The sequence below is a fragment of the Nyctereutes procyonoides genome, unplaced genomic scaffold (genome assembly GCF_905146905.1).
Source record: "Nyctereutes procyonoides isolate TBG_1078 unplaced genomic scaffold, NYPRO_anot_genome, whole genome shotgun sequence".
NCBI classification, from domain to species: domain Eukaryota; kingdom Metazoa; phylum Chordata; class Mammalia; order Carnivora; family Canidae; genus Nyctereutes; species Nyctereutes procyonoides.
Window position 1 is genome coordinate 35,219,458 of NW_026575043.1, and position 25,259 is coordinate 35,244,716.

The window sequence follows — 25,259 nt, forward strand, 5'->3', positions numbered from 1 at the left end:
CCTCTGGGAAATGGAGTCCGCGCCAGCGAGACGCAAAGGCTACCGGAAGTTGTAGTTCGCGTCCGATGCGCGCAGGCGCACTTTCCGGCGGCAGTCGCCGGGTAGCTCCTTTGTGGCAGTCGGTCGGCTTTTGTGGGAGGCCGGTCTGCTTGGTCGCGCATCTGGGCCACCGTAGGCCGGTCTGTCCGTCCACCGCCGGGCCTGTCTGCCGGCCGCGCTCTGCACCAGCTGGCTCCGGACGGCTGAGCCTGAGCCCGGCGGTACTCCCGGCCCGCAGTGTCCCGGGAGAAGTGTGCCGGGCTGTGCGGGGCGCGGGTGATGGGGCGTGAGCGCAGCCTGGGGTGTGGGGCGCTTGCGGAGCTTGCCTGACCCCGACCTTGGGGGTGGGGAGCGGCGCAGGGGGCTCCGCGGGCGTGACCGTGACCGTGCAGCCGGGAGTGCGGGGGCCTCCCCCCGGGGCCTCCCTGCAGGCTGCCCCTGAGCCCCAGCAGCAGGACCCGCGCCCCTGGGCCTGGCCTGGGGCCCAGGAGGCTGCAGAGCCGCGCACGGCCGGGGGAACGCTGCCGAGGGCGCCATGGAGATCCCTGCCCCGAAGCCCCGGGAGACAGGTACAGTTGGCTCGTCTAGTCACTGGGTCTGTGGACCTGGCTCGAGGAGGCTGACACTCAGGTCAGGCTAGTGTCCCAGAAGCACTTGGCAGAGTCGGGCCTCCTGCCTCTCACCGTGCACACCCGTTCGTTTCCAGTTCTCAAGCATGCTGAAGAGGAAGACAAGGGCAGTGTTTTTCCTCCAGATTGTGCCGATATTCGGGCTCGCTCCCCACCCCACCCGCGGGGGCGGTTCCTGAGTCCTCTCTGAGCCTGCCGGGTGCTAGGGGTGGAGTGGGCTTCAGCTCAGCCCTGCACCGGGGGCTATGGGCAGAGCAGCCCCTTTGACTCATTTCTCCTCCCCAGCTCGGTCCTCTCAGGAGCCTGGTCTTACCTTCAAAAAGAATCCAGAGGATAAATTGGATCAGGGTCTCCTGGAAGCCAGGTCCGCGGTGAGTGGTTGCCTTTTCTTCCTTCTGAACATCTCGTTCTTAATGAAGAGGGTTCGCACTTTTCCCCTGCCCGGAATCTTCACCCAAGGGGTCCCCCCTCCCCCTCTCCCACTCTGGGGGGCCGTTCTCCCTTCCTGGGGATGCTCTGGGCAGGGGAACAGCTCCGGTTGGAGAGAGTCCAGGTGTGCCCTTGAAGTGTCTCTTCTCCCCTGATTCAGCTCATTTGGTGAGTCATTTGCCCAGGACCTGTTTGCCCAGCACCATACCAGGAGCTCTGAGGACTGATTTTAGTGGATCCCGAGCAAGTAGATGACAGCTCATGAGATCACTTCAGTCACCTCCACATGCAGACTTAGGGCATGGTCCTCACCTGGGGGAGTTTTCTGGGATGGAATCAGGCAGGGGAGTGCGAAACAGCTGAAAGAAGGCTGCATGGTAGCTCCAGGGTAAGAGTGTTGGGAGGGGGTTGCATCCCTGTGTGCCTTTTCCTCTGGGAGGGGCCCCTGGAATGAGGCCGTCAAGGAAAAACCTGGAGTTTTAGAGGATCTGGGAGCTCAGCAAGGAATTGGCATGGGGCCACTTGTGCAGCTAAAGTGGGCCCCAAATCCCCCCTTTCACAGACTTATTTCTTATCTTACTCAACCACTTAAACCACCCTCATCCCTCACAGTATTTGAAAGAGTACAGTTGATAAGAGAGTACAGTAGTGAAAAACTCTGGAGCGTTGAGGGTCCTTTGATTCTTTCAGGATTTTGTGATTGTGTTAGCCTCCCACTTGAAAGGAGTCTGATTACAGAAAAATAGAAATAGCTCTAAAACACATCCTGAGATGTGGTGCCTAGCTACTGTCATGTGTTAGAATGCTCTGTCATTCTAGAACACGCTCAAAAGACTATTGATAGTCAAATGTAGTACGTGATCTTTCACAGGTCATAGATCCAAAAAAATTGAAAAAACCCTCAATCAAAGGCAGTTTGGGCAATTGAGGAAATTTGAAAATGGATTTTTCTTAGATCATATAGCATCAACATTACATTTCTTGGGTGTGATGATACCACTGTGATTGGGTAGGAGAATATACTTAGAACGTACAAGGTGAAGCCCATAGGGTGAGATGTCGTGATGTCTGCAACTTACCCACAGATGGTTCAGCAAGAAGTGCATGTGTGCACTTGTGAGTGATTACCTCAGGGTAGTACCCTTCTTGTGCATAGGTGTTATTTCTAAAATATCAACTTCTTAGAGCCTTGAGTAACTGGTCCTGCTCTTCTCAGTACTCTTCTTGCCTGGCAGCCCCACTCAGACTCACAGTCAAGTGTTTTGCTCTCCTGAGACATCCTGCACGATCTCTTCTGACTTCCCCACTAGTTTCATTACCACACATCGGCATTTGATTCGCTGGGGTTTGTTTCCTATCTTACAGAATGAAGATGCATGGGACATGGACTTCTCTCAGTGTAAATAGCCACCAGACAGCCTGTGCAAGGCTCAGGTCCTACCCTGCCCTTACCTGTTGACACCCCCACACGGAAGACATGTGGCCTCTGACAGCCCCCTTTCTCCAGCACCACATTCTGATGTCTCTGGAGCTTTGTTTCTGCCCATGTTTTTCATTTCCCCTGCTAATGCCATGACCATTATGTGTTATTCCTGCATGCCTCAGCTATGGGCATGTTCTCAGCATGTGTCATCACCCCCACCTTCTTGTCTTCCTGAAATCCAGTGGCTTTTTTGGATCACATTTACTGAGGTATAATTTATCTACAGTAAAGTTCTCCAATTTTAAATAGAGGATTTGATGAGTTTGTGTAACCAGCACCACAATCATAACCTAAAATGTTTCCATCACCCAAAAAGTTCCCTTCATGCCCCTTTGCAGTCAGTCCTCTCCCCACTCCCACCCCTTGGCAACCACAATTTTGCCTTCTTAAGAATTTCATATGGGAATATATAGTATATAGTCTTTAGTTTCTTTTTTTAAAAGATTTTATTTTTAAGTAATCTACACTTAATGCAGGGCTTAAACCTCATCTTGATTAAGAGTCGCTTGCTCTACTAACTGAACCAGCCAGGTGCCCCACATAGTCTTTGGTTTCTAATTTCAGTTAGCATAATGCTTTTGAGTTCTTTATGTGAATCAGTAGTTTGTTCTTTTTTGTTGCTGAGTAATAATACCATTTGTATTAGTTTACAAGGGCTGCCATAACAGTGCTACAGATGGCTTAAACAGCAAAAGTTTATTGTCTCAATTCAGGAAGTTCAAGATCAAGATGTCAGCAGAATTGGTTTCTTCTGAGGCCTCTCTTCTTGGGTTGTGAAGATACCTTTTCTCAGTGTCTTCACATGGTCTTTCTCTGTGCGTATCTGGTTCAAAGTTTTCTTTTTTTATAAGGACACCACTCCTGTTGGATGATGGCTCATCAAAATGATCTAATTTTTCCTTCATTATCTCTTTAAGGATCCTATCTCCAGGCATACTTTTCTGAGGTACTGGGGCAAAGGCTTCAACTTATGAATTTGGAGGGGTCACAACTCAGCCCCAAACACCATTATATGGGCATTTATAATTTGTTCATCCATCCATCAGCTGAGAGATATTAGGTTGTTTCCAGGTTTGGGATATTACAAGTAAGCTTGCTCTAAATGTTTGAATACAAGTATAGACATGTGTTTTTTTTTATTTTTTATTTTTAAAGATTATTTATTTATGAGAGACACACGGGGGGGGGGGGGGGCAGAGCCACAGGCAGAGGAAGAAGCAGGCTCCATGCAGGGAGCCCAATGTGGGACTTGATCCCGGGACTCCAGGATCACGACCTCAGCCGAAGGCAGGTGCTAAACTGCTGAGCCACTCAGGGATCCCCTAGACTTGTGTTTTAATTTCTCTTGAATATATATCTAAGTGGAATTGTTGAGTGAGATAGTAAATGTTTATTTTTCGATCTTATTGATCATTTCCAAGAGCCATCTTTGGTATCATTGATTTTTCTCTATTGCTTTTCTCTCCTGTTCCATTTATTTAAGGTTCTTATTATTTCCTTCCTTTACTTATTTTGATTTCTTAAAGTTGAAACAGATATTGATTTGGCACCTTTCTTCTTTTCTCATATAGCATCCAATGCTATACATTTCTCTCTAAACACTGCCTTAGCTACATCCCCCAGATTTTATGTTGTATTTTCATTTTTTCAGTTCAAAATAGATCCAGTTTCTGTTGTGATTTCTTCTTCAACCATGTGTTATTTAGGAATGTTTTTAATTTCCAAATTTTTGGAGGATTTTTTTTCCAGATACCTTTCTACCTTTTTTTTTTTTTTAAGATTTATTTATTTATTCATGAGACTCAGAGAGACAGAGGCAGAGACAAAGGCAGAGGGAGAAGCAGGCTCCTCACAGGGAGCCTAATACGAGACTGGATCCCAGATCCCAGGATCATGCCCTGAGCCAAAGGCAGATGCTCAACCGCTGAGCCACCAGCCCAGGTGTCCCTCCAGATATCTATTAGAGATTTCTAATTTAATTCTGTTGTAGTTGAAGAAGGAACTTTATATAATTTGAATTTTTTCAGATTTACTAAGATTTATTTTATTGCCCAGAATGTGCTTTATCTTGGTAAATGTTCTGTATGCACTTGAAAAGAATATGTCTTCTGCTTTTGTCAACTAGAGTATTCTGTGAATGTCAATTAAGTCCAGTAGAATGATGGGTTAATCAATTGTTCTGTATCCTTACATATTTTCTGTTTTTGAGTTCTAGCAATTATTGAGAGAGATTACTGTTAAAATTACCAAGTATAATCATGGATTTGTCTGTTTTTCTTTTCAGTCCTATCAAGTTTTTGCCTTATGTGTTTTGAAGCTCTATTAGTAGATACATTTATAGTTAAGATTGTTGTGAGTTCTTAATGAATTGCTGTTGTGATAATGACCATTATGTAATCATGTAATAATGATTATATAACATCTCTCTTTGTCTCTGATGATCTCCTTTGCTCCAAAATCTGCTTTGTCTAATATTAATATAGCCACTGCAGCTTTCTTTTGATTAGTATTTGCAGAGTATATCTTTTCCCACTCTTCCACTTTTAGTTTACCTTTGTCTTTGTTTTTAAAATGGGTTTCTATAGCTAACGTATGGTTGGGTCTTAATTTTTAAATTCAACTTGACAATCTCTTATTTTCAGTCGGAGTGTAAAGACCATTCACATTTGGGCAGCCCCAGTGGCACAGCGGTTTGGCGCCGCCTGCAGCCGGGGGTGATCCTGGAGACCCGGGATCGAGTCCCACGTCGGGTTCCCTGCATGGAGCCTGCTTCTCCCTCTGCCTGTGTCTCTGCCTTTCTCTCTCTGTGTCTATGAATAAATAAATAAAATCTTTAAAAAAAAAAAAAAAACAAAAGACCATTCACATTTGAGATGCCTGGGTGGTTCAGCAGTTGAGCGTCTGCCTTTGGCTCAGGGCATGATCCTGGATTCCCGGGATGGAGTCTCACATCGGGCTCCTTACATGGAGCCTGCTTCTCCTCCCTCTGCCTGTGTTTCTGCCTCTCTTTCTGTGTCTCATGAATAAATAAATAAAATCTTTTTTTTTTTTTTTTATTTTATGATAGTCACACAGAGAGAGGGAGAGAGAGGCAGAGACACAGGCAGAGGGAGAAACAGGCTCCATGCACCGGGAGCCCGACGTGGGACTCGATCCCGGGTCTCCAGGATCATGCCCTGGACCAAAGGCAGGCGCCAAACCGCTGCACCACCCAGGGATCCCAATAAATAAAATCATTAAAGAAAAAAAAGACTATTCACTTTTACTATAAGAATTGATGTGGCTGGATTTACCTCTGCCATTTTGCTATTTGTTTTCTATATGCCTTGTGTCTTTTTTGTTTCACCCTTAATGCATTCTTTTGAGGTAAACAAATACTGTTTTAGTATACTCTTAATTTCTCTGATTTTATTAACTTGAATTTTCTTTTAAGTACTTTATTAGATGCTGGAGTGAGTTTTAGTTTGAGTATTGGGTTTTTTTTGGAATTCCTTAAATATTTCTTTTTTTTTTTTTAAGATTTTATTTATTTATTCATGAGAGACCCACAGAGAAAGGCAGAGACATAGAGAGAGAAGCAGGCTCCATGCAGGGAGCTCGCTGTGGGACTTGATCCCTAGACTCCTGGATCATGCCCTGAGCCGAAGGCAGATGCTCAGCCACTGTGCCACCCAGGCATCCATCCTTAAATATTTCTAGAATTTGTTCTGGGATGCGGTGAAATTACTTAGTGTCAGTTGGATCCTTTCAAGGATTGTTCTTTAGGTTTTGTTCAGGTGAAGCCAAAGAAGCTTTAGTCTTGGGTTAATTTTGTCACACCACTGAGGCTATCCCCTCCTGGGGACTTTATGTGGTGCCCATACAGCAAAAGGATGTTCCACTCTGGCTGGTCAGAACATAAACTACTCCCAGCCTCCTGTGAGTTTTAATGATTGTTCTTCCTACTTCTTCCTGGTGTTACTTTTCCTGGTTTGGGGTTTCTTCCCAGGCACATGCCTGTTGGTCCTCAGTCAGTCTCAAGTGGATCCAGAGTTCTGGGTCTGTGAAACTCCCTCTGCTCTGGCATGTTGCCCCAGAAATTTTAATCTGAACTCGCTAAACTCTCAGTTTGGTGAGACCACAGGCTCTGTCTGGTTCCAGTTAGGAAACTGCATTGCAGTCTGGAAACTGTTTCCAGTAGGAAGATGGGGTGCTTGTAGGGGTTATTTTGTTTCCTTTCTCTCAGTGGTCTGTGTTCTGAGCTGCAGCTTGTGGGTGTCTTGAAATCAATCATTGTTTCATACGTTTTGCCCAGTTTACTAGTTGTTTGAGGTAAGAGGGCAAATCTGGTCCTTTTTACTGTTTTGTGTCTGGAAGCAGAAGAGGAAACCCAGTTTTTACCAGGGTGCTTCTTCACTCCTCCAGCCCACACCCAGAACCTGTTGTCCCTCTCTCCTGCCTTCCCTCTGTCCATCCTGCTACAGAATACAAGCATCCTCACCTTGGAGTAGATGTCTTATTACTGTGTCCACAGCGGCACCTCCCACTGCTCATCTGTTGCCAGAGCTCCAAGAGCATGAAGTCCCAGGACATGGCCCTCTGCCACCTCAGTTCACTGTACTGCCAAAGCCCAACTCACCCCATTTCTGTGCCCTCCCTGCCGTGGTCTGCCCCTCCTTGAATGCCTGAGAGAGTAGACATCCCTGTCACGGTTCTGGACACACACTGCTATTTGCTGTCTTCTCACAGGGCCTGGGGCAGGGTCTCCAGCCTCTTGGTGTGCTCAGCCAGTGGGGTAGGAGATGGCCAAGCAGGAACTGAGGGACGCTGGGTCTTTTCCTTGATACCCACGACTGGCATACTTTTACTCCACTTCATTTTCTCCTCGACCACAGGAGACCCCACTGCTCCCAGTCCTTTCCCTAGCTGGAGAAAGTAAAGGTCAAAGAGACTGGATGGCTGACAAAATGGTACTCTGCTTTGATTTTCCTTCTTCTTGTCTATGGCCATACCACCCTGAACGCGCCCGATCTCGTCTGATTTTCCTTCTTCTTTGAAAAGTTTTTTTTTGTTTAAACTTACAAAACCAGTATTTGCTGTGTAACAGTTCCACAGCACAGTCTGTTAATAATCTCCTCCTGTCCCTGCATCTACAGTCACATTTCCCTGAGGCAACCAGCCCCCTTGTTCACATACACAGACTCCAGCATACACAGACATGGCTTAAGCATGTTGTTTGATAAATGGGATCATACTGTACACATTCCAGTGCTTTCTTTTGTTTGAATTGACATATAATTCACATACTGTAAAATCCACCCTCTGCAAGTGCACAATTCGGTGGTTTTGAGGGCATTCACAAGGCAGTGCAACTATCCCCACAGTCAATTTTGGAACATTTCCTTAACCCCAAAAAGAAACTCTCTGCTCATCAGCAGTCATTCTAGCTCACAGCGACCACTAATTTGCTTTTTTGTCTCTCTGTTGTTTGCTTATTCTGGGTGTTTCACATAAATAGGATCATACATTCTGTAGCCTCCTCCTGGCTTCTTTCACTTAACATAATGTACAACGCATATCTTTGGCTGGCTGCATTATTTTCCATGGTCTGCCTGTATGCGTGTACTCTAATTTAGCCAGCCGTCCTAAGGCCTTGGTTGGGCGCTGCAATACCCACCTTTGCATTTGCTTCCTTCTGTGCAGGAACTTTTGTTTCTGTGGTATGAGTATACAGAAGGGTATAACAATTCCCACTTCTACCAAAAATGCTTCCTCATGGCCGGGATACCAGGTTTTAATTAATGCTACTCTGATAGGGAAAACATGTGACCTTATTTTTGTTTTGATTTACATTTTCCTGACAAATCATTCATCCTTTTATTGTCCACTGGAAATTTGCATTTTCTTCCTCCTTGAATGGCTTTTTCTTACTTTCAAATTTTAAAGCATTTAAACAGAATAATAAGAGCCTTCCATGTACCTACTTTGCAAGATTAATATCTAAATCTTGTCATATTTGTTACAAATTGTTTTTAAAAACAAACCATGGGGTACCTGGGTAGCTTAGTTGGTTAAGCATCTGCCTTTGGTTCGGGTCCTTGAGATCAGGGTCTTGGGATCAAGCCCTGCATTGGGCTCCCTGCATAGTGGGGAGCCTGCTTCTCCCTCTTCCTCTGCCCCTCCCCACCACTCACTCATGCTCTCTCACTTTCTCTCTCTCTCTCAATAAATAAAATCTTTTTATTTTATTTTATTTTTTTTTATGATAGTCACAGAGAGAGAGAGAGGCAGAGACATAGGCAGAGGGAGAAGGAGGCTCCATGCACCGGGAGCCCGACGTGGGACTCGATCCCGGGTCTCCAGGATCGCGCCCTGGGCCAAAGGCAGGCGCTAAACCGCTGCGCCACCTAGGGATCCCAATAAATAAAATCTTAAAAAAATAAACAACCCAAAACCTTACAGGTAAATGCAAGATGTTTTTTGCATCCTCCCCCCTGCTCCCTCCCCATCCCTGTCTCCCTCCTCTCCTGCCCTCCTCAGTGTGTGACAATTTCAGAGGACGGTGACTAACAGCAAACACCATTGGACACCTGCCATCTGCCAGGCCCTTGGATGAGGGCTTCCTACATACTAACTCTTTAATCCTCACTGTGATGCAATGACACCAGTGTTATTGGCAACAAGAGAACAGAGCCCCCCACACACACACCGCTGCACAACTCACATAGCTAGTAAGGGTGGGAGTAGGGGGCCCACCCAGGCTACTGAGCTTGGAGCCTATGCCCTTACGCACCAGAGAATGGAGCTAGATGTACATATGAGTATTTGTAAACTGCACACGGGACTGTGTCACATCACACCAGGCCTGGTTGCCCTCGGCCTGCTCTTGTACTCACTGCCATGCTCTTAAAAGCTCCCCACGTGGGATCCCTGGGTGGCGCAGCTGTTTGGCGCCTGCCTTTGGCCCAGGTCGCAATCCTGGAGACCCGGGATCGAGTCCCACGTCGGGCTCCCAGTGCATGGAGCCTGCTTCTCCCTCTGCCTGTGTCTCTGCCTCTCTCTCTCTCTCTCTGTGACTATCATAAAAAAAATAAAATAAAATAAAATAAAAAAAAGCTCCCCACGTTACTCCACCACGTTCGTTTTCAATGCTGCATGGTATCCTGGTGTATGCCATCCCTACTGATGGGCATTCAGGACGTTTCCGGTGTTTACTCAGCCTCTCTAGACTGGATAGGAATCTCATAGTGGACTTTTGAGGCACAGGGAACACACACTCTCAGCTTTACTAGAGATAGTAGAATAGGTTTTGCTTTCCAGAATGGATGTCCCCCTTACACCTGTCCAGCGATGTAAGACCATCTCATTTCCTCATAGACCAGTCCACACTTGGTATTTCCAGGCTTTACATATTTTGCCACTCTGCTGCATGTGAAATGGTATCTTTCTGCTTTATTTCTCATTTCTGGATGTCTAGTGTGACTGTCTCCTCGTGTGCTGCTGCTGCTTTTTTTTTTTTTTAAAGATTTCATCCATTCATTCATGAGAGACACAGAGAGAGAGAGGGGGGCAGAGACACAGGCAGAGGGAGAAGCAGGCTCCATGCAGGGAGTCCAATGTGGAATTCGATCCCAGGACTCTAGGACCACGCCCTGGGACGAAGGCAGGCACCAAACGGCTGAGCCGTCCAGGGATCCCTCCTCCTGTGCTTCTTAATCATTTGCCAGTCTTCTGTGAATTGTCTGCTTCTACCCTATGCCCATTTTTTTTTCTTTCTTCTTAGCAATTTATCAGTGCTGCGTGTAGAAAATGTAAACGTTCATGGAGTAAATGTAAATCTTCTCCTCCTGGCTTCTGAGTTTGCTGTCATGCCGTCCAGGGACTTACAGAGTTGTCTCCCAGAAGCCTCCACATGTAGATCCTTGCTGCACCTGGAGCTGCGTTTTGTGTATGGTATAAAGATGGGCTATATCTTTCCTACTGTTTTATGTTGGCTGAGCTCCGACTGCCATAACAGAATACCACTGACTTGGCAGCTTGAACAACAGAAATTGATTTTCTAACAGTTCCAGAGGTGAGAAGTCTGAGATCAGGGTGTCAGCAGGGTCCAGTTTCTGCGTCTTTCTCTCTGGCTCTCACAGTGCCCTCAGGCCTCCTTTCCTCAGAACGCATGATGGAAAGAGAGAGTTCTTCTGTCCCCTTCTTGGGAGGCTTGTCAGATCTGGGCCCACTTTTATGACCCAACATAACCTCAGTTACCTCCTATTGACCTGTCTCCAAATACAATCATGTTGGAAAGGAGGGCTTCCACATAGGAATTTCAGGGGGACAGAGTTCACTCTGCAGCAGCTTTGAGAACAATCTAAAAGTATAAGCTGGGACCCCTGGGTGGCTCAGTTGTTAAGCATCTGCCTTTGGCTCAGGTCATGATCCCAGGGTCCTGGGATCGAGCCCTACATCCAGCTCCCTGCTCAGCGGGTATCCTGCTTCTCCCTCTGCCTCTGCCATTTCCGTCACTTGTACTCTCTGGTTCTCTGTCAAATAAATAAATAAAATCTTAGAAAAAAAGAAAAGAAAGGTATAAGCCACTTTTAGAGCTGAAGGTCAAAGCTCTTGTGACCCCAAAGGATGTCCCCACTCTTCCCAACCTCCTGGTAGGCACAAGGCCTCTCAGGGTTTGAAATTCCACACCCCCGTGCCTGACCATGGATGCTGATGCAAATCCAAGGTTTCCAGAGAAGTCCGGTGACCTCTGGGAGCTTGGCCACATGCCAGTCACTCCCAGCAAACACAAGGTGGGAGCCAGGCCTCCTCCACTTGACTTTTTCTTTGTTCTTATATCTAATGTAATGCCCTGGGTTTACACCAGGGGTTTTACACCAGGGTTCCATGGCGCCCACATCTTTGAAGAGACAACCACCCTTGCCACCTTAGGTCAGCACTCAGATGGGCTTTGAGAGGTTATTTGCTGGCAAGGGGGATCCACAGTGGGATTGGAGGGTAAAGAGTGAAGGGAACATTGGGGTGGCAGCCTGGAGGCTCCAGAGTGGATGAGCAGCCCAGATCAGCAGAAGAGCCTAGAGGGGTTCTAGAGGAGGAGTGTGTGCAAGTGTCAGTGACCAGAGTTGGGGAGGGGGGGAGCAGGGGTCCTGTGGGAAGGGATGGTGTGGGAAGCAAGCAGAAAGAACACAGAGTGGCTCCCTTGGTCGACTGCTGACAGAACTTGCTGATAAGTACAGAGTTTCCTTCCTTAGGGTGTGATAATGGCTTCCTGTCCAGAGTAGGATCTTTTCACAATGGTGTTTCTGGGTTCTTTGTACTATTCTTTCAAGTTCTTAAATTTGACATTCTTAATGCTGGAAGCATAGCATCTTACCCAAAACTCAGGGAGACTCCAGCCCATAGAGGCACCTGGATCCAGGCTGGCCAGTTAGCTTGGCCATCCCAGTCCAGAAGGCCAGGGTCTGCATGGTGATGCCCAGCCCAGGCGTGGTGTGTATGACAGATGGCACCCATAGCACAACCTTCCATACACAGGAGAAGGTCACCTGAGGCTAACCCTTCATTCCTGAGGTCCTCAGTCGACATGTGGCTCCCTTGGAACCATGAACACAGTCTGAATCACTCCCATCCTGGGCGAATGAGAATGTGCATGTCATTCCAGGAATCGGTGACTTTCAAGGATGTGGCTGTGGACTTCACCCAGGAGGAGTGGGGCCAGCTAGATTCCCCTCAGAGGGCCTTGTACCGTGACGTGATGCTGGAGAACTACCAGAACCTTCTTGCCCTGGGTAAGACAGCTCCCGGAAGCTTGGTGTGTAGTCTGGGCGTTCTGCCGTAGTATAGCTATTACCAAGCCTCCCTTCAGTGCCAGCCCTGGTGCAGGCCCTGCAGGATGTGGGAGATGTGGCCGCTGTGCCCCGGTTGGGGCTGGGCAGTGCATGGTAACTACTACCAGCATCCTTGCCTGGCAGTGGGGCTGGTCCTGAGGTGGGACCAGAAGAAAGGGAGGGGGTGGACAGGGGCCTGGGAGCCCAGCGTGCCCTGGAGCTTTCCAAGGGAGAAAGACAGACCCCATGGGGTCCTCAGCGTGCACACTTTAGTTTGGGTTCTACATGTAAGACCCACATCCCCGGGTATGGCACACACCACTTCCCCCTGCAAGCAGGGCCCCCTGTCTGCAAGCCGGATGTGATCTCCCACCTGGAACGAGGCGAGGAGCCATGGTGGATGCCTGGAGAAGTCCCTGGAGGGGCTTGTTCAGGTGAGTCGGGCACACAGTGGAAGGATATGCAGACTCCTGCCTCCCAGGACCACTCCCCTACCCCCACCCCCACGTGGTCCCGCTTCCCTTCCTTCCTTCAATGCCCACATTGAGCAGCGACTATGCATGGGGACCTGTGCTGGGAATATAGCGGTGAGCAAACCAGGCAGACATCTGCCTTCGACTGCCGGGAAACAGCAGTCATGTCCGCACCTCTGGGAACATGTCACTAGTGGCACCTGTTGGATGCAAGGGGGTGTGGAGTATGTGTGGAACTGGGGTCCAGGGCCTCCCTCACCGAGAAGAGAGCAGTGTCAGCCTGGGGGTGGGGAGAGATGGGGATCATAGTTTGCAGAGGTGGCTCCCAGGCAGATGGTCCTCCTGAGATGCAAAGCTAACAAGAGATGGATTTAGCTTTTAAAGAGATGTACAGGGGCCTGGGCGGCTAAGTCGGTTAAGCCTCTGCCTTTGGCTCAGGTCATGATCCCAGGGTCCTAAGATCCAGCCCCGTGTCAGGCTCTCTGCTCCTTGAGGAGTCTGCTTCTCCCACTCCTTCTTCTTGTGCTTTCTCTCTCTCTCTCTCTTTCTGTCAAATAAATAAATCTTTAAAAAATGAAAAGATGTGTATATGTCTCAGGGCCAGAGCATACATTTACAGTTGTAAGTTGTAAGCCTTCTAAAGCAAAAACCAGAGAGGCGGTAAGGGGACACTCTTCCCTTCTGGCGCCACGGGGAATTTGCATGTAATTCTCATTTCTGGGCTTGTGCTTACCCTGTGTTCACACCTGGCCCCGACCCGGTTCCCACACAGTGGTCTTTCAGTCGATGTTTCAATAAGTAAATCGTGTCCAACTGGCAGACCCCATGACCCTGCTCCGTCCCTCACCCCCTGGCTCTGTCTGGAGTTCCATCTCCCCCACCTCCGCCTGGTGGGCTCGTCTCACCAGGGATGCCTGCCCCTGGGCTCTGCCCCTCAGGCCTTCTAGCGCTCTGGCTGTTGGCCTGGCTCTCCTTTCTGTGCTTGTCCGAACCCCCCCTCTGCCGTCAGACCTCAGTTTGAGTTCTGTCACACCTCCACCTGCTTATGGAAGATTGCATTTCCTCTTCCTTATAGGAGGGGAGCCCGGGCCTGGGGTGGAGGACAAGTGGTGTCAACAGCAGGGCATTTACAAGGAAGAGCCATGCCAGGAGCCGATCACCAAGCCACTGGTGAGGTCCAGCATCCACAGCCCCCTTCTGGGTGACGGGAGGGCCCGCGAGGGCCCATGGGCTGCTGTGCCCAGGGGTGAAGCTGTGCTCCAGAGGCCAGCACCGGGCAGCTGTGGGGATGTTTGCCCAGAGGGGCACTGGCAGGGCCACAAGGCATCTGAGAAGGATTTACCCCCTGGGTGCACCCTCTTCACCCCCCAGAACATTCCTGCAGAAGAAGACCCTCCTGACGGGCCTACAGAGAGTTTCCGTCCTGGTGAGGTGGCCCTTAAGCCACGGAGAGGCCAGGGGAGAGGCCTGGCCAGGGCCGGCGACCGCAGCGAACACCCTCCGACAAGCGGGCGGCGGTGCGTGGCCGCCGGAGAAGGCCTCTTCCCGTGTGCCGAGTGTGGGAAAGCCTTCGGGCAGAGCTCAGCCCTGACCCTGCACCGGCGGTGGCACGCCCGGGAGAAGGCCTACAAGTGCCACGAGTGCGGCAAGGCCTTCACCTGGAGCACCAACCTCCTGGAGCACCAGCGCATCCACACCGGGGAGAAGCCCTTCTTCTGTGGTGAATGCGGGAAGGCCTTCAGCTGCCACTCGTCCCTGAACGTGCACCACCGCATCCACACAGGCGAGCGGCCCTACAAGTGCAGCGCCTGTGAGAAGGCCTTCAGCTGCAGCTCGCTGCTCAACATGCACCTGCGCGTGCACACGGGCGAGAAGCCCTACCAGTGTGGCGCGTGCGGCAAGGCCTTCAACCAGAGGACGCACCTGACGCGCCACCAGCGCATCCACACTGGCGAGAAGCCCTACCAGTGCGGCGCGTGCGGCAAGGCCTTCACCTGCCACTCGTCCCTGACTGTGCACGAGAAGATCCACAATGGGGACAAGCCGTTTAAGTGCGGTGAGTGCGGGAAGGCCTTCAGCAGCCGCTCACGCCTCACCCTGCACCAGCGCATCCACACGGGCGAGAAGCCCTTCAAGTGCTCTGAGTGCGGCAAGGCCTTCAGCTGCCACTCCTACCTCGTCGTGCACCAGCGCATCCACAGCGGCGAGAAGCCCTTCAAGTGCAATGAGTGTGGGAAAGCCTTCAGCTCCCACTCCTACCTCATCGTGCACCAGCGCATCCACACGGGTGAGAAGCCCTTTGACTGCAGCCGCTGCTGGAAGGCCTTCAGCTGCCACTCGTCCCTCATCGTGCACCAGCGCATCCACACCGGGGAGAAGCCCTACAAATGTGGTGAATGCGGCAAAGCCTTTAGCCAGAATCACTGTCTCATCAAACATCAGAAGATCCACTCTGGGGAGAAGTCATTCAGATGTAACGAGTGCGGGGAAATGTTTGGCTGGAGCACTCACCTCACTGAACACCAGAGAAGACACAGCGAGGAGAAGCCCTTTGCCATCCAGTTCAATAAGCACTTACTGAGCACCTACTACATGCCTGGCGGCCTGCTGGGTGCAGGGGGCACGGGCGTGAGTGGCGTGGACCCCATCGATCCCCTGGACGTGGCAAAGCTCCTGTGTGTGGTGCAGCCCTCCTCCGGCAGGACTTCCCCCCTGGGCAGCAAGCCTGGAAATTAGCACTGCATGCTCACCATCAGCCTCGTTCCTTCCATAGAAAGCCTGGCAGCTCAGATACACACAGCCTGCCCATGCCTCCGGATTAGAGACCAGCCCTGTGCCCACACCCCATGCGCAGGGACAGCTCTCTCAGAGGTCATCACTGTCCCGGGAAGCACTATGCGTTAGGCGAGAAGAGTCAAGGGCCTTTTGAGGTTGTCCTGTCATCCTGTTTTCTTTAACGGGTTTGCAGGTCACTGACATGGGGAATAGATCTTTCCTACAGACAGAAAGAAGGTACGTCAATCGTTGTGTCTTTGGACGGCGGGCTCCTGGCATGGTTTCGATCAGGAATTTCCTTTGTATGCTGTTATGTTTAGAATGATAATAATGATAATAAAAACAAACAAGAATCATGAACAGTTTACTTCTAAGTGAACACTAGTATATTCCAGGAGGGGAGAAGGATCTTGAATGGTGGGGGTTTAGGGAAAGGCAAATTTCCTGGACTCACCCCACTGAAGCAGCACTACCGCAAAGTCATCCAGTAGTGACAGCACCTCCGTCTCAGAAGTGTGTCCTGGCATCGGTGTAGCCAGGTCCTGACATGCTAGCATCGAGCCTGGCCACCTGTTCAGCGTCCGTCCAGGTGTGGTGTTGGGATAGACGTGTCTAGGAAGCGCGCCTTCATCCTGCAGCGCCTCCCTCTGCTCCAGTGAGCTCAGCACACTGGCTCAGCCCTGCGGGAGGAGCTCGTCCATGGGACCTGCCCCTGTGCTCCCTGCAGAGGTGGGTAATGTTCACCTGGAATTAATGTTCCTTCTGCTTGGTCCTAAGCAAGTCTAAGCTGCTTTCTCAGTGACAATACTTTACATTTATACAGAGAGCTATAGTTTATGAAATGATTTTTGTATACTTTTTAAATTATGGCAGCAAAATCACCACATTTCAGGAAATGTGGAATTAAGGAAAAAGGCCCCCATAATTCCTAGTAAACTGCATTTCGCACTTTGATACATTACCTTCTGCTGGTTTCAAAGTGGATTTTTACATTACCGCATACAGTGTATATATCTTTTTAACCTTCCCCCCCCCCCCACCTAGCTGCATAGCAGAATTTTTTTCCCAAGTAATTGAACTGTCTGGAGTTATACTTCCCAATGGAAGCAGAGTATTCTATTGGATGTTCTTTTGTTGGATATTGAAGTTATTTCCATGTTTTTATTATAGATCACTTCACCATTATAAACCATTCTTCATAGAGCATATTTTGGCATTATACTTCTTAAGCATTTTCTTAGATTCTAAAAAGTGAAAATTTTGAGATAAAGGAAATGAACAGCTTCAGGAATCATTTTCGTATGATTTTGGTAGTGTGCAAAAGTAATACCATTTCATATGAAGCAATCAGTCAGCAATAGTGGTCAGCTGGGAACGTCCCCTGCACAGCACCTCCCCAAGACGGAGGACTCCCTGCTCGAAGCTGGCTGTCCAGACAGCCTTCGTTCAGGGCACAGTAACAACACAGCGATGCTCCTGGGCATCTGCAACTCCACTGCATTCCTCCAGAGTGTGTGCAAGCCAGCCTCCCATTACACGGTCCCCAGGGCCACATCATGGCAGTCGTGGGGCCTTCTGTGCCAAATAGGAAAAGTCCTGTTTTACAGCTGCTTTTGTAAAAGGACAAATACAATCTGGGCTTAGGTCATTATTTTCATACTCAATTTTCTTATTTCAAAAGAACTTAAAACATCTCTGTGGAGCTCTGGACACCGTGCCTGCTGTCAACCCTGTGGTGCTTCTATGTACTCAGCTGAGTGGCACCTTATTATCACTTTACTTTGCACCTTCAATAACTAATGAGGATGAATATTGAACAAGTTTTGATTCTTGGTCTTTTGTACTGAAAATGATTTGAATATACCCTCTTCCCTCTTATCATTGGAGATTTGATATTTTTCTTTCATTTACATAAAACTTTTTTTTCATGATTATACAAACAATATGTATATACTGCAGGAATCTGGAAAAAATTAAAAAAATCCTAAGAATGCAAGGACCCTTCAGTATCAGTTCATAGGCCACTGCCAGAGGTACACTTATGTCAAGGTCTTTTTTTCTGTGCACATATATTATGCCTTTGCTTTTAAGCAAAACTAGATTCATACTTTGCACATTAATTCTGTCTTTTCCCATAAATGGGAAATGTTTTATGATGAGTGTTTTCCATATTACAAAATATTTTTCAGAAACATTATTGATGGCTGTGTTTTACCAGTGTCATGATTGATCTGTTCCTTTATTGTAATTCTCGAACAGAAACCCATTCTGCCCTTCGATCATTTCCTCAGAATAAATTCTGAGAAGTAGAATTCACAGGCAGAGTTCACAGACACCACAAAGCTCTTTCTAGGTCAAACCCAGCACGACATTTTTCATTCTCCCACATGGGCTCCAAGAGCACCCCTTTCCCTGCACACTTGCACACACTTGGCATCATCTCCACTTTTTATATTTACCATTTTCATACATCAAGAGTATTATTGGTTTGTGTTTTTTGACCTTTTTCTTCTCTTCATATGAATTGTCTCTTCCATTCTTTGTTCTTTATACACACAGTGCCTTGGCACATACATTTTTACCTTTGTTACCACATTTTTAATGAACAGAGATGTTCAGATTCTGTGTAACTTGGTCTTTTTGGTTTGTTTCTTTATATTTTTTCTTGGCCCTTAGCCCCTTCTTTTTTTTTTTTTTTTTTTTTTTTTTTTTTTTTTTTTTTAGCCCCTTCTTTAAATCCTTTTTTGGGGGATCCCTGGGTGGCTCAGCGGTTTGGCGCCTGCCTTTGGCCCAGGGCGCGATCCTGGAGTCCCGGGATCGAGTCCCACGTCGGGCTCCTGGCATGGAGCCTGCTTCTCCCTCTGCCTGCGTCTCTGCCTCTCTATGTCTATCATGAATAAATAAATAAATCTTTAAAAAAATAAAAGAAATAAAAAATAAATCCTTTTTTGGTTCCATATTTTGCATTGAACTCTTATATCCATCTGTTTGGGATGTAACTTCCAAGGTCCCTGCATCATTCTAGAATGGCATTCCTCACTGTTCTTAGACCTCTTTTCTGTTTGTAGCTTCATAATTCACTTTATATGTAGTAGGACCAGGACAGTACTTTCTGTGGGTTTTTTTTTTTTTTTTAAGATTTTGTTTATTTATTCCTAGAGACACAGAGAGAGAGAGAGACAGAGACACAGGCAGAGGGAGAAGCAGGCTCCATACAGGAAGCCCGACGCGGGACTCAATCCAGGTCTCCAGGATCACACCCAGGCTGCAGGCGGCGCTAAACCACTGCGCCACCGGGGCTGCCCTCTGTGGGTTTTTTAAAAGGTTTTTTAAAAATCTAATTCTTTCAGATAACCCAAGATTATTCTTCTGAGTTCAACCTCTTTTTGCACCTGCATATCTCATTGGGGTTTGACTAGAACTGACTAGTGTGTGAAGAATTCCTATAGTTCTATACAATATTCAATCTTCTCATCAAAGTACCATTCAAATCTGTCTCTAACCATCAGAAAAGCTGTTTAGTTTTCTTCATAGATGTTCTTACATATATGTTCAGTACGTATGTTTATTAACTTCATTCTAATTTTGTGGGGTTTCTAAGTCAAGTCTTTCTGTTTTATATAGGGCAACTGTTGATTGTATATATCTTTTTGTATATTTATTTTATATCTAGCAACTTCATTGAATTATTCTAGGTCTCTAACATTTTATTGGGCTTTCTAGGTAAACTCATATAACTTGGAAATAAAAAGCTTGCCACTCCTTTTCATACAGAGAGCCTTTTATTTTGTTTCTTTTAAAAACCTACATTGGCTAGCACTTCTAAAGCAGCACTCAGTGTTGGTGGCAGTGGTCATCAGTGGCAGACTCTATTTGAGGTGGGGGGCCATTATGTCACCCCAAAACACTTTGGCCTCTAAAGACTCTGTTACAGCTGGGGTGACCACATGGCCCAGTTCTGAACAATAAGGCTCAAGTGGAAATCTGCCAGAGTTTTGGGGAAGTCTTTGTTTTGTATTCCTTCCCTGTCCCCTTCTTCCTACTTGGAACTTGGATGCAATGCCTAGAGGTATAGTAGCCATCTTGCATCATGAGACAATTGAGGACAAAAGTCACATGTGGAGTGGAAAAATAGAAGGATCCTAGGCCTTAGATGAAATTCTTGAGCAACTGTTTCAGCCACCAACATTCAACTTTCTGAGTTCTTGTGTAAGAAAATAAACAGTTTAAGTCCATTTGTCATTCCTCACAGTTGTTTCATTCCTCATTGGCACAGCATGTGGGTCTTTCTCTGGACTTGAAAGGAGACAGATCTACTATTTCACTCTTCGGTGAGATGCCACTGTTGGCCATGACTGCTTGTTTACCAGGTTAATGAACTGTCTTTATTTTATTTTTTTTTTGAACTGTCTTTATAGACCTAGTTTGCTAAGACTTCAAAAAATCAGGGCTGGATGCTGATTTTTACCTTCTTGGCACACCTCAGAATGATCATATACCATAATATACATTGTTATGGAGATATAATTGGATTTATTAAAAGATTTTTTAACATATCTTCTCTGCTAAAATAAACTCTTACTAAAATAAGCTTTATTCACCAAGCGTGTATTAACATTTACTACACGTGAATTGACTTCTCTAGGGCTTGAGGTGCAACAAGCAGAATTGTTCAACAGTGAGCTCAGGATTTCATTCAGGTTTTGCCTGACAGTGAACAACCTCTGATGGGAATTCTGCACTCAGCAGGGAGAGTTGCCCCAAATTCAGCTCCTGTCTCAGCTGCTAGGCACCACTGCTGGGATCGTTCTCCTGCTTGCTAAAAAAAAAAAAAAAAAAGATGAAGGATGAAGTGGAGGTGGGGGCCTCCCGAGATCATGGCATGGTGCCTGGGATGGAACCCATGGAGGACCCCTGATTTACAGGGTGTCTGCAAGGAGATGCACCACATGCTACCAATTTCTAGATGATGAGTTAGGACTGACTTTTTTTTTTTAATTTTTTTTTAAATTTTTTTATTCATTTATGATAGAGAGAGAGGCAGAGACACAGGCGGAGGGAGAAGCAGGCTCCATGCACCGGGAGCCCGACGTGGGATTCGATCCCGGGTCTCCAGGATCGCGCCCCGGGCCAAAGGCAGGCGCCAAACCGCTGCACCACCCAGGGATCCCAGGACTGACTTTTAATCTAATGAATTGTTAAAACAACAGATACTTATTTTGCAATTAGTACAATGAGCAATTTCTGCTTTGAATAATAAAATACAACACCCGTACTCTTCCCATAGCACTTCTCCTCAATGACACTGTTCCCCCTGACCCAAGTTGTGATGCTATCAACACACATGGGAGGGAGAGCCCAGGAGCACACACCGGCTGAGACCACCCCTTCCAACCTGGGGCAGCCAGCAAGCCTGGCTCCTTGCCAGTTTGCCTCCAGCTTGTGGTGCCAGCCTGGGTGGGACTACTAGCTAAGAATGAGGGCAGCGGGACAAAGGACAGAGTTGGCCTTTGTGGCAACGGCACACCAGAGGTCAAAGCGGCTGTGTTAGGGTGGGGCCAGTGTAAGGTTACGCGACACCCCAGGTTCCCAGGTTCCTGTGGTTCAGGTTGCATTTTGAGAGTTGGGAAAAGGGTGGGGGTTAGGGCTGGGGTAGGAGTTGGGGTTAGAACTAGGGCTCTTTTTCATGCCATGAATACACTTTAGAGCAAGGAAAAGGACCTTGCTCATGGCTGTGAGTGCTGGAGCAGACTGAAATTGCACATCCATGTCCATAAGTCCAACGGGCCTATAATTACTTATTTGAGGACCACAGATTTGCAGGCCAATCCGCACATCTCAGCAGAAGTTGAAGTTAATTCCAAGGCAGTATCATTTAGACACAAGAGCCAACTGGTGCCCTTTTCATATTCTAATTGTGTAAATGATTTCAGTAAAATTTTGAATTTCCAATTAAATCAAGTTTGGGGTGTCCGTTTCCATTTCATTTTCCTCTTCCTTCTAGAATCATTTTGGGAGTGGTTATGGAGAATAGTCTAAGGGCTCAGAGGCGATCTGAAGAAAGACCTTTCTTGGGGGATCCCTGGGTGGCTCAGTGGTTTGGCGTCTGCCTTTGGCCCAGGGCGTGATCCTGGTGTCGCAGGTTCGAGTCCCGGGATTGAGTCCCACCCACATCGGGCTCCCTGCATGGAGCCTGCTTCTCCCTCTGCCTGTGTCTCTGCCTATCTCCCTGTGTCTCTCGTGAATGAATAAATAAAAGCTTTAAAAAAATAAAAAAAAATTTGATCTGAATGTTTTACCCTGGAGCCTTTGTAAAGGGCCTAATGTCACCATAACCCAATGGAGATAATTGTAAAATGGACCCACATTTAGTAATTATGCTAAAGGGCATCTCCACTCTCAAGTTAGGCCTGGCCCCCTAAGGTCAATAAGATAGTACTCCAGTTGGTGGAGGATGTGCCCTAATACCTAGGATATTGACTGGAAGAGGCCGCCCCCAACCATGAGCACATCGTATGGGAACTATAGAAGCTACAGGATATCTCTGAGGTATGCCCTAAGACCACACTCACTCTCTACAAGAGGAGAAGTGATGCCAGCAGACTGGGACCAAGGACCCAGAGGGGGACCCTCAGCCTGGAAGGTCCTTGGCTTCAAACACAAGCCAGCAGGAGATGAGAGCAGAATTTATTGAAGATAAAGACAGAGCAGATACAGACAGAGCATCTGGGGCAACTAGGGAAGGAAAGGAGCATGAACCCTTTCTTTATTTAGGGTCTGGGGTCTTTGTATTGTGGATCATGGTCTGATGCCATGAGTCTCCTCAGGCATCCAGGAACTGGTTAGAACAAAGACAAGGGCCCACATGTTATCCCTTGGATCTAAGGGGTCTTGGCGATGAGATGTCTAGTACCCGTGGTCTGGAATGCACATGGGATGGCTTTGTCCGGTCATTCTCACCTGGTCCTACTGATCTGTTCTAGAGAAATCATTAACTCCTTGTCCCTCACAGGGACATACACTGTTATACTATTTGCGTTCTGAGGCATGTGTAAAGTGGGGTTGCAGGTCCTAACAAGAATAGAAGCGGGAATATGGAGCAAAACGCAAGTTTTTGTGGTGTCCTTCAGTTCCCCTGTCATAGAAGGAGAGGTCCGATTTGATTCCATCCAATTTTCAACATTTAATAAACAATTTTGGATTTAGACCAGGAAAAAGGCACTGCCTGGCTTTTGCACCTGCATTACACTGGCTCCGACTTAACTTTAAACACTGCTGACATGCCCTGATTGGCCAACAAATCTAGTGACCCCCCCCCCCAAAAAAAAAAAAAACCTAGTAATTTATTACACGGGATCCACTAGACTCACAGAAACGGATGTGCCCTGCCCACCCTTTCCAGCACTGGTGGCCATGACCTCAGCTCTTCCCTTGCTTCATCACTCAGTTGTGGCCTGGAACCTGACCTGCCCTATTGTCGCAGAGGTTGATGTGTGTGTCCCCACCCAGTGGGTACATTAGGGGAGGGATTATTGAAGCGACCTGGCATAGTTCAAAGGGTACATGACTTTGCTGATGACTCCAAGGATTGGAAGCCCAAGCATGGCCTGAACAAGCACTGCGTGTGTGTGTGTGTGCGCACGCACACACACACGTGAGCTTGCTTCAGCCAACCTCTATTTATGAAAATGCACAACCAGCCAGATTTGGCACCTGGGCCACAGCCTGCCAACTCCTCCTCTCACATGGCTTACAGTTGGAGTTAGAGATGGAAAAAGTATGGCAGATAAAATGGAATGGGGACACACAGATGCTGAAGAAGGAAGGTTCTTGACACAGATGCCTAGCATTATTTCTCAGAGGAAAGCTTATAGTCTCTAAGGCCTCAGAGTTCCCGTTGCTGAGTCAGTGACCACTCTTAATGAGGCCCCAAGCAGCCTGAGCCATTGAAGAATGCCCCGAGTCTGGGTCTTCTCGTCCCATGGCACCAAACCCTCCAACCAAGGAAAGGCCCCAATAAAAATCTTTTTGGGGGGGAATCCCTGGGTGGCTCAGCAGTTTGGCGCCTGCCTTTGGCCCAGGGCGTGATCCTGGAGACTTGGGATCAGGTCCCACGTCGGGCTCCCAGCGTGGAGCCTGCTTCTCCCTCTGCCTGTGTCTCTGCCTCTCTCTGTGTGTCTATCATAAATAAATAAATCTTAAAAAAAAAAAAAAGTTTAGGGTTGGGGGCAGAGTTGTTTAAAAAAAAAATCTTTTTTTTTTTTTTTAGGGAACCCTGGGTGGCGCAGCGGTTTAGTGCCTGCCTTTGGCCCAGGGCACGATCCTGGAGACCTGGGATCGAGTCCCACGTCGGGCTCCCGGTGCATGGAGCCTGCTTCTCCCTCTGCCTATGTCTCTGCCTCTCTCTCTCTCTCTCTCTCTCTCTCTCTCTGTGACTATCATAAAGAAAAATTTTTTAAAGAGATTTTTTTTTAAAAAAGTGCATTCGCGTTGTTATAAAAACCATCACCACAGGGGATCCCTGAGTAGCTCAGCGGTTTAGCGCCCAGGGCGTGATTCTGGGGTCCCTGGATCGAGTCCCGAGTCAGGGGTCCCTGCATGGGGCCTGCTTCTCCCTCTGCCTGTGTCTCTGTCTCTGTGTGTGTGTATGTGTGTCTCTCACGAATAAATAAATAAAATCTTTAAAAAAAAACCATCACCATAATGGCTCCAGAACATTTTCATTTTGTAAAATTGAACCTCTGCGCCCATTAAACACTAACTCCTCATTCCCTGCTGCCCCCAGCCTCTGGCAACCTCTATTCTTTCTAGCTTTATGAATTTGCCCCGTTTGTGCCTGGCTTCTCTCATTTTGCATGATGTCTTCGAGGTTCATCCACATTGTAGCCTGAGTCGGAGTTTCCTTCCTTTTTAAGATTGAGCACATCCACTTTTGAAGGGACGCAGCAGCGCTCCATTACCTGCTTGTCCGTGGGGTAACCACTCCTGGGCCCGCAGAACCTCGAGGGGAGACTCAGTTGACACTTCTACATAGAACAGGGAGGGGGCTATGGGATATCATCCTACATAAGGGTCAGGGCCCTGTGTCTCAGTGAAATACACATCAACTGGTCCCCACTACACCCATGTAGATCGGGGTCTGGCCAATGTCTCAAGCTATCCAGCACCCACATGATGCAAATGCTACCACTCAGCCTCCTGGTTTTTCTCACCTAGCTATGTCTACTCTGGGGAATAATCTGGGCCTGGGACACTGCATGCCATTGGGGGGACCCCATCTGGCAACACCAAAGCTTGCTGGACTCTACCTGGCTTATTTGGGCGCTTTACGCTATTGCCAAAATCAACCACTAGATGGCACCATCGTTCCATTTCCACCTCCTTTTCAGCCCTTTGCAGGGTTGAAACTGGTCCCAGGGATCCCTGGGTGGCGCAGCGGTTTGGCGCTTGCCTTTGGCCCAGGGCGCGATCCTGGAGACCCGGAATCGAATCCCACGTCGGGCTCCCGGTGCATGGAACCTGCTTCTGTCTCTGCCCCTCTCTCTCTCACTGTGTGACTATCATAAATAAATAAAAATTAAAAAAAAAGAAACTGGTCCCAGTGGCTGTTCTAAATTCACTA

At 47.9% G+C, this 25,259-nt stretch overlaps 1 protein-coding gene across 5 annotated transcripts; it reads left to right on the top strand.

Annotated features, from left to right (window-relative positions):
* The first annotated feature begins 92 nt into the window (after nucleotides 1-92).
* ZNF74 (zinc finger protein 74) lies at nucleotides 93-24,020 on the top strand. 5 transcript variants are annotated; one of them, XM_055322489.1, is made up of 7 exons: nucleotides 93-608; nucleotides 954-1,039; nucleotides 12,224-12,350; nucleotides 12,725-12,823; nucleotides 13,938-14,032; nucleotides 14,234-16,366; nucleotides 18,797-19,852. In XM_055322489.1, exons 1-6 carry the CDS (start codon nucleotides 575-577, stop codon nucleotides 15,596-15,598), a joined length of 1,806 nt encoding a protein of 601 aa, XP_055178464.1. In that variant the 5' UTR covers nucleotides 93-574; the 3' UTR covers nucleotides 15,599-16,366; nucleotides 18,797-19,852. The 5 variants fall into 5 exon arrangements, with proteins under 5 accessions (XP_055178464.1, XP_055178462.1, XP_055178460.1 ...); XM_055322487.1 differs by lacking the exon at nucleotides 18,797-19,852 and adding an exon at nucleotides 23,907-24,020 and having other exon boundaries at nucleotides 13,938-16,366; XM_055322485.1 differs by having other exon boundaries at nucleotides 13,938-16,366.
* The last annotated feature ends 1,239 nt before the right edge of the window (nucleotides 24,021-25,259 follow it).

Coding starts and splice junctions, on each gene's coding strand:
- ZNF74 (XM_055322487.1), top strand. CDS start 575: ATGGAGATCCCTGCCCCGAAGCCCCGGGAGACAG. Junction 609..953: donor CCCGAAGCCCCGGGAGACAG/GTACAGTTGGCT, acceptor TCTCCTCCCCAG/CTCGGTCCTCTCAGGAGCCT. Junction 12,351..12,724: donor CCAGAACCTTCTTGCCCTGG/GTAAGACAGCTC, acceptor TCCCCCTGCAAG/CAGGGCCCCCTGTCTGCAAG.